The sequence below is a fragment of the Lepus europaeus genome, chromosome 1 (assembly GCF_033115175.1).
Source record: "Lepus europaeus isolate LE1 chromosome 1, mLepTim1.pri, whole genome shotgun sequence".
NCBI lineage: Eukaryota > Metazoa > Chordata > Mammalia > Lagomorpha > Leporidae > Lepus > Lepus europaeus.
In genome coordinates this window covers 177,897,361-177,911,734 of record NC_084827.1, presented here as the reverse complement: position 1 = coordinate 177,911,734, position 14,374 = coordinate 177,897,361, and the positions used below count along the sequence as shown (strand labels likewise).

The 14,374-nt window shown below is 41.1% G+C and overlaps 1 protein-coding gene across 6 annotated transcripts in view; it reads left to right on the top strand.

Moving 5' to 3' along the window:
• USP40 (ubiquitin specific peptidase 40) overlaps positions 1–14,374 on the top strand; it is a 109,766-nt gene that overhangs the window by 43,602 nt on the left and 51,790 nt on the right. For all 6 annotated transcript variants that reach the window (XM_062193638.1, XM_062193622.1, XM_062193631.1 and 3 more), the window contains 7 exons: positions 2,618–2,699; positions 4,175–4,334; positions 6,675–6,759; positions 7,565–7,635; positions 8,348–8,667; positions 10,551–10,674; positions 12,645–12,702. In XM_062193638.1, the coding sequence (XP_062049622.1) occupies positions 2,618–2,699; positions 4,175–4,334; positions 6,675–6,759; positions 7,565–7,635; positions 8,348–8,667; positions 10,551–10,674; positions 12,645–12,702 (900 nt within the window). The remainder of the gene's footprint in view (positions 1–2,617; positions 2,700–4,174; positions 4,335–6,674; positions 6,760–7,564; positions 7,636–8,347; positions 8,668–10,550; positions 10,675–12,644; positions 12,703–14,374) is intronic.

Below are 14,374 nucleotides of genomic sequence, written 5' to 3'. Positions count from 1 at the left end.
TCTCTGCTATGGCCTGGGAAAGCAGTAGAAGATGACCGAAGTCCCTGCACCCGCATGGGAGACCCAGAAGAAGCTCCTGGCTCCTGGCTTCAGATCAGTGCAGCTCTGGCCATTGCAGCCAATTGGGGAGTGAACCAGTAGATGGAAGACCTCTCCTTCTCTCTCTGTGTAACTCTGACTTTCAAATAAATAATTAAATCTTTGAAAAAAAATGAAAGGGAGGCAGGTGTTTGTCAGTGATTTTGCAGCTTGGGACACACATTCTGTATCAGTGCCAGGTTTGAGCAGCTCCTCGGCTTCTGTTCCAGCTTCCTGCTAATCCATGCCCTGACAGGAGTACCTGATGGGTCAAGCACTCGAGTCCCTGCCACCACGTCGAAAACCTGGATTTAGTTCGACACTCCTGTTTTCAGCCCGGCCCAGCCCTTGTCATTGCAAGTGTTTGGGGAATAAACCAGAGGATGGAAGATCTCTCTCCATCTGTTTCTCTGCCTTGAAAATAAAATGAAATTAAATAAAAGAATTATTTTTTTAAAAACAAAGAAGAAAATTGAGGGAAAGTGTTATACACTTTAAATAGAATTAAAAGACAAATGACAAGTCAGTGGAAAACAATGAATTTGACAAAGTTGGTTTCTCCCACTGCAGGATGATCTTACACATGCTCCACTGTGCTCAGTGGTAAATGGGGGAAAGAGTATTAATAAGCAAATTCCTATTTCATCAGAAAAGATTTTAACCTAACACATAGTAAAAGAAAAAGAAAACATAAAACAGCCATGAGGGACAGGCATTTGGCACAGTGGTAAATTATCACTTGGACCACCCATCCATATATAGGAATGCCATTGGATTGAGGATCTCTCCCTGTCTCTTTCAAATAAATTTGAATATTAATTTTAAAATAATAGCTGTGATATGCCGCTTTTTTTCTACCAAGTCAAATACTTCTATGAATCTGATTCTCAGTAATTAATACTTCCTCTATGGTTGGTGGCTACATAAACTAGCACAACCAATTTGATGTGTGTTTTTAAAAGCATTGGAGCAGGAGTTTGGCATAGCAATTAAAAGGCCATGTGAGATGCCTGTGTCTCTGAGTACCTGGGTTCAAATCCCAGCTTCTCCAATTCCAGTTTCTGACTGATGCATGCTCTGGAGGCAGCAGATAATGGCCCAAGCACTTAGAACCCTGCCAGCCACATGGAAGATTCAGATTGACTTCTACCTGGCCCAGTCCTGGCTGTTGCAGGCATTTGGGGAGTGAACCAAAGGATAAAAGATCTCTTGTCTGTCAAATAAATAAAAATAATAAATAAGTAAATTTTTTAAAAGATTTGTTTATTTGAAAGGCAAACTTACAGAGAGGCAAAGGCAAAGAGAGAGAGGGAGTTAGAGGTCTTCCATCCACTGGTTCACTGCCCAGATAGCCACAACAGCTAGAGCTGGGCCGACCCAAAGCCAGGAGTTTCTTCCAGGTCTCACACATTGGACCGGAAATGGAGCAGTCAGCACTAGAACTGGTGCCCATATGGGATGCCGGCACTGCAGGGTAGCAGCTTTATCTGCTGTATCAGAGCGCCGGCCCCATAAATAAATTTTTACATAAATAAATGCTTTACACTTGTCATACCCTTTAAGTGAGTTATTCTACTTCCACAAATTTATCTTGAAATAATCAGAGCTGTTCAAGAATATTTAAGTTCAAAGGTATTTGTTATATCCATTCTTCTATAATAGAGACTAACTGAAAATCAGTTTAGTATCTAACAGAAAAGGTGGTTAGATTCTTTATGCTACTTAGAGAACAGACTAATATGCAGTTGTTTATTTGAGGCTATGCAAAAGTGCAATATGTGAAATAAAGTTACAAATTTGTGAATATAATCCCAGTTTTTAAAAAGTATGTATGTGTGTCTTGGCTGTGAGATTACAAATAATATCTATTTTATACTTCTAAAAATAATTTCCAGGTGTTTACAGTAACTAATTATTACATTTATAGTCAGGATGCAAATAGAGGGTGTTCTTTTTTAAAAGTATACTTCAAAAAAATAGACTTTACTTATTTGAGAGGTACAGTTACAGAGAGAGGGAGAGACAGAGAGAAAGTTCTTCCATCCGCTGGTTCACTCCCCAAATGGCTACAATGGCTGGTGCTGGGCTGATCCAAAGCCATGTGCTATTTCCGCATCTCTCACGTGGGTACAGGGGCCCAAGCACTTGGGCCATCTTCCATTGTTTTCCCAGGCCACAAGCAAAGAGCTGGACTGGAAGAGGAGCAGCCAGGACACAAACTGGCGCCCATATGAGATGCCGGTGCCCATATGAGATGCCCATATGAGATGGAAGCTTAGCCCACAGTGTCAGCCCCTAAAAAATATACTTAAAGAAATATACTTGAACAAAAGGAACCCTTCTAGCTTGGTTTAAAGAATTATTTGTCTTTCATTTTTCAAATGAGAAAAACCTAGCTCCAGAGGAAATTATTATTCATATAGTTAGTTAATTTGCAGCCTTTCTAGCTCCCAGCACAGTCTTCTCTAGTTTCATGTTATCTCTTCAGCAGCCAGATTTCATTTAATCAACACAAATTAATGAAAAGTTTTGTTTACAGCTCAAGCCAATCCAAGATACAAGGTTCCATGTCATTTGCTTAATGAAATGGATGCAGCAAATGTCAAACTGCAGATAAACAGGTAACTTTACTAATAGCATTTGAATAGTTTTTCCGGAAAATACTCAGTGAAAATGTTCAGTAATGAAAATTTAAAAGGAAGAAAATAGCCAACCAGTTAATATCAGTGTCTGGCTGTTGAATTTTTAGTGAGAGCATCTTTTACTTTGAGAATATCCTCTTGTGTGAGAGTGAATTAATTAACAGAGTATACAATGGCCCTTGCTAAGTAGGGATCAGAGCCTCTTAACTCTAGAGAAATGAGCAAGCCCGTAGTTGGGCTGTGTGAATTGTGTCCCACATTATTGTGGGCCACATTATTCCCTGGGTACAGAGGAATCATCTCTACATGGAGACAACTCACCCCCTAGTGTGGAGTAGTTGTGCAGAACTGGCTTGTAGTGACTGAAGACCAGCCGTGAGCAGATCTTCCAAAGAAGGGAATCTGGATTGCACAAGCTGTTGGGCTTCGTATCAGTCTTGGGCTAAAACTTATAACAGGTTCCTAAAGGCATGATATGTGATGGCTTGATCTCAGCACTCTGTTATAGTGGCCCAGCTGTGAACCCTGAAGAACTGGTTCTTTGTTTGCTGGCTGACAGGATCAGCAGGGTGTTGGGCTAGGGGAGTAGACGTTCCCGTGGTCTCCTTGTAGACCCAAGTGAATAACTGCATGGCAGAAAGCATTTATCATGGACTTGGCACTGGGAGAAAGACCAGAGGTATATGGAATGATCACCAAAGTCAGAGAAACAAAAGCCCAGACACTTACTAGAGTGACGTATCTTAAGAGCAAAAAATAACCTGGATGAGTGGCCTGGAAATGCATTTGGTATTTTAAAAAACAAAACAACATTAGAAGTTTTAGTCTTTAACGTGGTCATCCAAAAGGCCAATGTTCTCTGACCACATTTGATATGTATCTGAAATACCTGAGTCATGGTATCTCATTATTCCAACTCTGCATTGGCCAGATCTGCCAACGGTGGCAAATTGGCACTGGGCCTTGAGTCAGCTGAGTGCCAGAGAGGAGCAGCCAGCTCCAAGCTGCTGCCAAGGGCATTGAGCCCAGAGAGCGTGGACTCAAGGTGGTTGTGCTGGGGGCTTCATGTATTTTATTGTGGAACCTGTGGAATTCAGTGGAACTACAAGTGACAAAGATGCTGGTAAGTCTACCACTTAGCACAATTATCTGAGCATGTTTCTGTCTTTTTCTCCTAACTAATAGAAACTCAGGATTAGACAATTTCAAGCATCAGCATTTGTTCAGAGAAATGTAGTTAACACTGCCCGAAAAGCTTTCCCTTGGAATTTATGGTTTCAGTTTGAGCTGAATTCTTGCTATTTGTTGAAAACCTAAAAACATTTTAGAACCTTAGAAGAAAAGGATGTTATTTACATAGGTGGAATGGAGAACCTGCTTGTATTTCTTATTTGAGTTGGAACAGTGTCTGTTATAAAACCTAGTATTTATGTATTTCTCATGCCTCCTTACAGGGCAGAAGACAGTAATGTTGAGTTGCATCTCCACCTGGGCCCTCGTTACCGTTTCTTCAATGGAGCTTTGCACCCGGTAGGATCTCAGACAGAAAGCGTGTGGGACTTGACTTTTGATAAGAGAAAAACTCTAGGGGATCTCCGGCAATCAGTATTTCAGGTAATTTAGTCTTACTTCCTCTCAGTTTAGACATTAAGGTCCGTCGTACTGGCTTTTCCACTGCATCTTACTTAACTGTCTATTTTTCAAAGTTGCTTAGGAAAATCCTACTCCTGCCCCAGCGCAGAGGGGTGGCCAAACTGTTCTCTCCTCATGTGGACGCCTTTCAGAGAGGCTTTCCAGCACATTCCCTGCCAGCAGCCTGTCGCTGGAAAGCTGGGCCTTGTGCCTTTTATCTGGGGGGAGGGGACAAGTGTAAGACTTTCCTTTTTGGAAAATGAAACAATTTTTTTTTCAAAAGGAGTGAGAAGATAAAGATGAGCATGTTGCTTAAAATGTAGCACTATTAAAGAGACAAGAGTAATAAATTTTGTACCCTCCTGAATAGAGTAGCATTAATTAATAACATGAAGGATAATATATACTCATCCATAGTAAAAAAAAAAAATATTGTGAAAGTCCTCTCCATATAATTTATCTAGCTGTATTTTAGTGATGGTAATAACAACAGTAGTGCTATTTATTTTACTTACAGTGCTTTCACATAAGTTATGTGATTTGGTCCTTTAACCTCATGAGGGCAAGCTAACCCCATTTTGAAGACGAAATAATTGCAAGTTAAAGAGACCCAGTGTCCATGGCCGGCGCCGTGGCTCAACAGGCTAATCCTCCGCCTTGCGGCGCCGGCACACCGGGTTCTAGTCCCGGTTGGGGCACCGATCCTGTCCCGGTTGCCCCTCTTCCAGGCCAGCTCTCTGCTGTGGCTAGGGAGTGCAGTGGAGGATGGCCCAAGTCCTTGGGTCCTGCACCCCATGGGAGACCAGGAGAAGCACCTGGCTCCTGCCATCGGAACAGCGCGGTGCGCCGGCCGCAGCGCGCTACCGCGGCGGCCATTGGAGGGTGAACCAACGGCAAAAGGAAGACCTTTCTCTCTGTCTCTCTCTCTCACTGTCCACTCTGCCTGTCAAAAAAAAAAAAAAAAGAGACCCAGTGTCCCACCTGTGGTCAGACATCGGTTAGTGGTGACACAAGGACTTCAGCCCTTGTCCCCCTCCTGTTTATTGAGTAGCCGCTCCTTAGTCACACTTGTTCACCCACACTACTTCCTGCTCAAGGAAAAGGCAAATAGAAAATGTAAACCTTTTGGGTTTTAATAACTCAGAAATAAATGAGTTTTCTGAAAATTTGTATCCCTCACCAAAATTATCAGCTTTCTTTTTCTTTTCTTCAACTGAGAAAAGCAGAACTTTTTTAAAAAAAAAAAAAATTGAATGTTAATTGAAATGCTAGATCAGTGTCAGAATTTCTAAAGTTTTATAATATTTCCAAACTTTTACATTAAAAATTCATTTCTGAGCCAAGCATGATAACACGGATATGTTGGCATACAAAAGACCTTATTTGTCTTCATGCGTTTTAGATGTGCTCAAACTGGTGTTTTTTGGTGTTTTAAACTGTGGGGTCACTACTGCGATTTTGGAAGGGAGCCAAGGCAAGAGGCTGTGTAGCTGACATGGAAAACTAATCCCTTATAAATATGAAATGCCTTTTAAGAGAAATAGTTTTGTGGAGAAGTATTGGTAGGATTGACCTTTCTGGGTGAGGTTACCGCCAGGGAGTGCAGTGGAGGATGGCCCAAGCCCTTGGGCCCTGCACCCCATGGGAGACCAGGATAAACACCTGGCTCCTGCCATTGGATCAGCGCGGTGCGCCGGCTGCAGCGCGCTACCGCGGCGGCCATTGGAGGGTGAACCAACGGCAAAAGGAAGACCTTTCTCTCTGTCTCTCTCTCACTGTCCACTCTGCCTGTCAAAAATAAAAAAATAAAAAAAATAAAAAAATAAAAAATAAAAAGAAACTTAAGGAACAAACTCTGGTAATCTATTGTGTAAATTACTGTCGCCACTTTTTAAGTTTACAGTGAGACAGTTCTTTCTAGTAACTGGAATGTGTTGCTTTTCTTGTGCAATGCTTATTAAATAAGTTTTGTTCTTTGAGCCAACAATTCCTAGAACAGTGTGCTGATCAGTTTTCTTTCTGATTAAAAAAAAGAGAAGTGGTCTTCCCATGTATTACACAGAGTTGTTTAAACAGCTGTAGTGCTCTTGGTGATGCCACAATTCTTCAATCCATATGGATACGTAGCCATCTTTGGGTTTGACCAGTCTGATCAGGGATGTCCTACTTCCAGAATTTTGGTGTTGAACAGGGATGGCATTTTCCTTTGCTTGTCCCCAGACCATCTGCATATGTAAATGAGCACAATACTATTCTTATTAACCTGAAAATGTGGTGCATGTATGTGTGTATCTTCATTGTTCTTTCTTTAATCCCCTGTAGCTGTTAGAATTCTGGGAAGGAGACATGATTCTTAGTGTTGCAAAGCTTGTCCCAGCAGGACTTCATGTTTACCAGACACTGGATGGTAAGAAAATTGGAAAACACAACTCATTTGCATATTTATGTTTGTGTGAGGTTCCTCAGTGATTCTTCTACTCTTTGCCAGTCCTTCCCTGCCCACCACTTCCTTGTCCACCTAGATCATCTTTACACTGTTGGTTTTCAAAGGGAAATCACGTGTTCAAATTTATAATGTGTTGAGCTTAAATAATGTATGAAACTTTCTAACATGAGATTGTTCTATGTTTTCTGAAATTAAGGCTACTTCTCGACCAAAAAAAATTTTTAAAGGATTCTTTACTGCTACCACAATTGTGGGTATAATGGTTTGAAACCATTTGAATCTTACTAATTTGACTTTATTTTCTGCCCGACTCTCAGCTTCAAATTTCATAATAAAATTACTTCAAGAGTTTAAAAGTATTTACTTCCTTAAATAAAAGCAGCACAGTGATACCAGTAGGAGCAGCAGTATTTAGTTTGGCCTTCACTATCCCAGATGCCATTGCAAGTGTTTGATGTGAATCAGCTTGTTTGCTTTTCACAAAATCCAACACATTTGTTAAATGTGGAGGACGACGCTGGCAGCCTGAAGCACATAGACAGGCTACATACTAGAGGTGGGGCTAGGGCCATTCCGCGCCTCGGCCCACTCCGTGTTGCCCGTGGCGGCGAGTGCCTTGCATACTAAAGTAAAAATGAAAACAAAATAAAATGTCAATGTAAGAACATAATTACTGCTTTTGCTTTAATTTTCTTGAGTAAAAATGCTTTTTCAAACGTATTTTAAGTGTTTTTGATGGTCTTGAGGAATGGTTTCGTCTTTCTAGGAGATGAGCTGACGCTTAGTGACAATGCAATTGCTGATGGGGAAGACATCTTTGTATGGAATGGAATGGAGGTAAAAAGAAATTACTCAAGAAATAGTTGTGATAATTTTGGATTTTCACACCTGATCTTAGCCAAAAAGCCGAGAAGCAATAATTTTGGATATTTAAGAAGTCATTATTCTACGTAGGTGAAAGCTAATTACATAATTGGACATTGGAAGAGTGCTGCTAAAATGTTTGATAAGCTTTAGGTCTGGTCAGTTGTATGTGGAAGATATACTGAGCACCTCCATTAGGCCAGACTACGTCGGATGCTAGATGCGAGAGCACCTAAGTCAGTCTGTGTCCTTCCAGTGTTTGAAGTGTGAATAAATGTGGTCTCGGTGATGTGTTAGGAGTGTGTGCATCGTCCCCCACGTCTTCAGCAGCCTGAATTTAGGGAGTAAAGGAGACTTGAAGGAGAAGTGTGAGTCCTCTGTCTCAAGAAAAGGGGGAGGAACTCAGCACTTTTGGTCCATCTCACATTTCACCACCACAGATAGCTCATGGGTCTCTCTCCAGTCCAGAGTTCTCAGATAGAAAGAAAAAGAAAGATAGGGAGTTTGCAAAAGAAAAATTTCAAGCTTTCCCTCTGATACGTAAGATATTTGTGTCAATTTTATTTTATTTAAGTACGGGGGGAGGGACAGGTTTGTTCTATAAAAGTAATCTTTTATTGTGTTATTATATTGACAATTTTGGCAAATATAAGCTCTACTAATGGTTGTCTTGATATTGTTGCAGGTTGGTGGAGTCCAGATCCAAACTGGTGTTGACTGTGAGCCACTTCTTTTAAATGTTCTTCACGTAAAAACAGGCAGCGGAGGAGAAAAGGGTGGGCAGCTGGTAGACTCTGCACATGTGTTTCCATCCAATGCAGAGGTGGCCAGTGTGTTCGCAGCCTTGGCAATCCCGGGCGATGTTATCTTCATAGACAGGGCTGAAGCTGCAGGTGAAGAGCGCTGGAGTGCCGTCCCCAGGGAAGACATGAAAAGGACGTTCCGAGAACTGGGGCTCAGGAACGGAAGCTCGATTTTAATTCGGGATTCCAACGATGATGACAGGTAACTCGCTAAAAAGAGGAAGAGAATTGTTTTAAGTTATCTTATTATAATACTACCCAGTAGAATTATTTTGTTTTAATGGTGAGAGTTAAAGGTTTATTTCTAGACATTGTACTCCGAATATTACATGTAAGAGTGTTTTAAGTTGTACAACATGGAGAAGAAAATGATATGTTAAAGTGATTTTTGATGAATGTAGTGAAAAAGTAATGTAGCTATCCATGGTTTTATAGGCCAGATGCAGTCTAAATCATTTAGCTAGAAAATAGTAAGATCAAGTGACTCCTTGTTAGGAGCAATTATAAAGCTGAAGGTACATTTTCACAGAAAATTCCTGAAATTTTTCATGAGGAAGGCTTTAAGATCATGGCTAAATTGTCTGGGTTATTTTGTTAGACCCAAAGGGCCATTCAGTTTCATGACTCTTGGGCACCTGCCAATGGGGAATTATCTCCATCATCCCATTAGTTAGATTTGAAGCTCTGCAGTACTGCATCTCCTCAGTACTCTGTGTTCCCCTGTCTGTGACGACAGCATTTCCAGGGTCAGCGCTCACATTCTGTGACCCTTCCCATTTCCATGTATTGAAGAACTCATGTTGTCTGCGTTATCAGTACTGCAGACAGACTTACCTGGCAACATCTCTGTGTTACTGTTTATAATGTCTGTGGCCCAAAGAGGTGGAGCGCTTGTGGACTGTTTGTTTTGTACCACTAGTAAACTCCTGAACAAGGGTTTTCTAGAAATTCCCACCTTGTTTCTAAGAAAGCTTATCGTATATCCCTTTATGAAAGGTAATATACATTTATTAGAACTTGGGAAATGTGGCCGGCACCGCGGCTCACTAGGCTAATCCTCCGCCTTGCGGCGCCAGCACACCAGGTTCTAGTCCCAGTCGGGGCACCGATCCTGTCCCGGTTGCCCCTCTTCCAGGCCAGCTCTGCTGTGGCCAGGGAGTGCAGTGGAGGATGGCCCAAGTCCTTGGGCCCTGCACCCCATGGGAGACCAGGAGAAGCACCTGGCTCCTGCCATTGGATCAGCACGGTGCGCCGGCCGCAGCGCGCCAGCCGTGGCAGCCATTGGAGGGTGAACCAATGGCAAAAGGAAGACCTTTCTCTCTGTCTCTCTCTCACTGTCCACTCTGCCTGTCAAAAAAATAAAAAATTAAAAATTAAAAAAAAAAAGAACTTGGGAAATGTAGACATGAAGGCAGAAGAGACCCAAAACAGCAGCCTTCCACCCACCAGTGTTGACTACTGATGGCATCTGGAAGGCTTTTCTTTTATTAATTTCCTTTTTTTTTCCCCAAAAAAATTCTTTGTGTGTTGAAGATTTTTTAAAATATAGTAATGATTATTTTATAGATAGATAGCTGTATAAAGAGTTGTAGACTCTTTGAAGTTCCTTTGGTGCTACCTAGTAATCCATGTTAACCTCATAGTTTGCCTACCTGTGCTCCTTGTGAGGCAGTGTGATAGTCATGGGTAAAGGTGAGGACACTGGAGCCGTCTGTCACTCACAGCGTGCCTTGGGCAAATTCTTTCATCTCTCTGTGCTCAGCTTCTGAAAAGTGGGCATAATGATTAGTACGAACTTCACAGAATTGAAAGGATTGGCTAAATGTGTTAGCAAGCATCTTTGTCATCCTTGTCATCTAGATTTTCACTGTTTCAAGGTGATCTTCAGGAAACACCTTCTTTTTTAAACTTTGCTATATGTAGGATTGCTGACTTGAGGTGGGATCCCCCTGGAGCTAGCTCAGGAGAGCTTACTCACTTCAAGGGACACATGCAGAGTTTTGGAAGTAGTGCCAAAGGAAATTAATTTTCTGATCCATAGAAGTGCTGTGTAAAGATCTATTTTAAATGTCTTTTTGTCTACAGTTTGTTGCCCAAACAAGGGAGATGGATCAGTAGAACCAATGAGATCAACTGGCTCCAAGTTAAAAATTTATGCCAATCAGAAGCTGAACAGAAAGAAGTTAAAATAACAGCAACTGTTAATACAGTAAGTAGATTATAATTAAAGTTTCATAGTTTTTAGTTAACAAAAATTTATTTAGAAAGTAATATCTTGTTCTTTCAAGATAGTTGTCTCAGTAGATTTCTAAATCTCAAGAAATGTACTTATTTTTAACATTTGATTATTGTTTACCTTAAAATAGTCTTTGGTATATTTCAAGAAAATGTGTACCTTTTTTTTTTGACAGGCAGAGTGGACAGTGAGAGAGAGAGACAGAGAGAAAGGTCTTCCTTTGCCATTGGTTCACCCTCCAATGGCTGGCGCACTGTGGCTGGCGCACCGCGCTGATCCAAAGCCAGGAGCCTGGTGCTTTCTCCTGGTCTCCCATGGGGTACAGGGCCCAAGCACTTGGGCCATCCTCCACTGCACTCCCTGGCCACAGCAGAGAGCTGGCCTGGAAGAGGGGCAACTGGGACAGAATCCAGCGCCCCGACCGGGACTAGAACCCAGTGTGCCAGCGCCGCAAGGTGGAGGATTAGCCTATTGAGCCACGGCGCCGGCCGAAAATGTGTACCTTTAAGAACAAAACAAAACAAAAACCTCCCAAGTCTATAATTAGAATGTGGGAATTACTTTTCAGTTCTTAAAAATCCCCAGTTTTGATTAATATAAAATGCTATTTTCAGGAGTCTCTCTTCTATGTTTTTAAAAGAGGTGTGTGTGTATGTGTGTGTGTGTGTTCCGTGTCCTGGGTGTTAGAGTTTTTAAGTTTATATTGAATTGCCCAAATTACACCTTGTGCTCCATATAAAACCTGTTGCTTTTAAAGGGGATTCCTCTGTTTTCCATGTGGAGACTGATTCTGGTTTCTTTAAGTGTTATCTCAAGAAACATCTCTTTATGTAATCAGTTTATTAAGTTTTTCCTTCTGTAACAAGTTAAAAGAAACTTATTAGAATGTTATGTTATATGAATACTATAATTCCTCAAGGTGCATTAGTATTTGTTAATCCAGCACACTAAAGCTCCGGGAACATAGTATCCTGAGCCCATGTGGCAGATTCTGGTGAAGTCCTTAGTACTCCCTCTGTTCCTTCTCTCACAGTGTGGGGAAGAGGTTAGGACAGGTGATCTCTGGGATCAGCTTCACCCCTAACTTCCAAGGTTTTATACCCTAGAGGAAATGAGCCTAACCGTGGCTGTGAAAGAAAACGCTCTAAAATGAAGTAATGCAGGTGTGAGTGTTGTGCCGTGGGTTAAACCCCAGCTTGTGATGCCATCATCCATTATCACAGTGCCTGGTTTGAGTCCCGGCTGCTGTGCACCACCAGTGCAGCTCCCTGCTAATGAGCCTGGAAGGCAGAGATGATGGCCCCAGGGCTGGGGTTCCTGCCATGCACGTGGGAGACCCAGATCGAGTTCCTGGCTTCTAACTTCAGTCTGGCCTAGCCCCAGACATCTGGGGAGTGAACCAATAAATGGTAGATCTCCCTCTCCCCTCTCCCCTCTCCCCTCTCTCTCTCCCTCTCCTCTGTCACTCTGCCTTTCAAATAAATACATCTTTAAAACAAAGTAATTTAAATATTGCTCTTGGGCTGGTATTATACATTTTTATATTATTTGCACTTAGTGACTCCAAATTTGTTGTTCCTAACGTAGACAATTGTGATTGTCTGGGGTTTCTGTTGTTTGCTCTCATCAGAAAGGTCAGTGGTTTATCAGCTTACTGTCTTTCCAGACAGAATTGTTTCTGTGGTTTTCTGTAGGTGTCCTTTCTGCCCCAGTTAACGTCAATGTAGTGAAAACGTAGCTGTTAAGATCTGTTCTAAGCTTCTGCTTTTGACCTTACAGAAGAATTTCAGGAATGGAAAAACATTTTTTTCAAGGGGGCTAAAACTGTTAAATGTCAGGAAGCTAATATCTCAAATAATCTTTATGTGCACCCACTGATCTTTTTTGTGTCCTCCCATTGTTTTCAACTTATACAGAGTCATTAGCTTATTTCTCTATTATAGGTGGTGTTTGATATTCGAACTAAAGCCATAAAGGAGTTAAAATTAATGGAGGAACTAGGTAATCATTTAAGTTTACTTTTTGGTTTTTGGTTCAATTTGGTTTGGGTTTTATATTGAAAAATGAGAGAGTACCAAAAATAATTCAGGGAAAACTCATTACCTACCACTCCAGATGGACAAATGTTAACATTTTGTCATGTGTTCATTTTTGTTTGAAACCTTATTAATAAAGTCCTCTATGTTCTTTTCAGACTTGTTCTCTCCCTCCCCAGATGCACTAGCCTGTCTGATTAGAGTGTGTGTATTCATGTTGTGCTGTGTGTATTTTTTCTTACAAATGTGTGTATATGTCTATATTGTACTTTTGTGTTTGCTTAAATTCTATTGCACTGAATATAACATTCTACTAATTCATTTAGCATTGGTTTTTTTATACAGCTTTATTAGGGCATAATTTACATGCCATGTAAGTATGTCAGTCAGTGTTGTCAGTAGGTATGTAGAGTTACTCATCCCTCACCACAGTCCAGTCTGAGAACATTTCCATCACTCCAGAGACTCCCTCTTAACCCATCTACATTCTACCAACTGCTGATCTACTCACTATCTCTATAGACTTGATTTTCTGGACATTTCATATAAATGGAATTATACGGTATGTAGACTCTTATGTCTAGCTTCTTTCAATTTATCTGTATTTAGTACTTATCCAGTTTGTTCCTTTTTACCACTGACCAGTATTCCATGATGTTTTGTTTTTCTGCTTATCAGTTGTTAGATTGTGTCCACTTTTGGACTTTTAAGAATGATGCTGCAATAAGCATTTGTATATGTCTTTTGGTAGACATGCTTTTTATTCTCTTGGGTGATCTGTAGGTTTGAAATTGCTGAGTCATACAGCAAATTTATAACAAACTGCCATACTATTTTCCAAAGTGGATGAATCATTTACAATCCCACTAGTAATATACCAGTATTGCGTTTTCTCTACGTCTTTGACAATATTTGATTGTCTTTTTTTTTTTTTTTTTTTATTGAGAGGCAGAGTCTCATCCACTGACTGACTCCCCAAAATGCCCACAGCAGCTGGGACTGAGCAAAAACCAGGAACCAAAAACTCTGCCCAGGTCTCGCAGGTGGATGGTGGGAGGAACTCCATCAGGGTCTGCATTAGTAGGAAACTGAAGTCAGGCACTAGAGTCAGGCCCTCTGCTGTGGCACATGGGCATCTTCACGGGCATCATAAGTGCTCGACCAAATGCCCTCCTCTATTGTCTTTTTGCTTATAACCATCCTATAGACTATTACTTGATACCTCATTGTGTGTAGGTGTAACAGTAATAAAATCAGTATCTAGAAATCCACTATATTTTATCTGCTATACAAAATATGAGCATTGAAATTAAGATAATATTTTAATAGCATAAAATATCAAGTAAAATACATAGGAATAAATTTCACAACATATGTGCAAGACCTGTACACTGAAAACTAGAAAACATTGCTGTGAGAATTTTAAAAAATGATTTATTTATTTATTTGAAAGAGTTACACAGAGAGAGAAGGAGAGGCAGAGAGAGAGAGAGAAAGGTCTTCTGTCTGCTGGTTCACTCCCAATTGGCCACAACGGCCGGAACTGTGCCAACCCAAAGCCAGGAGCCAGGAGCCTCCTTTGGGTCTCCCACATGGGTGCAGGGGCCCAAAGACCTGGGCCATCTTCCACTGCTTTC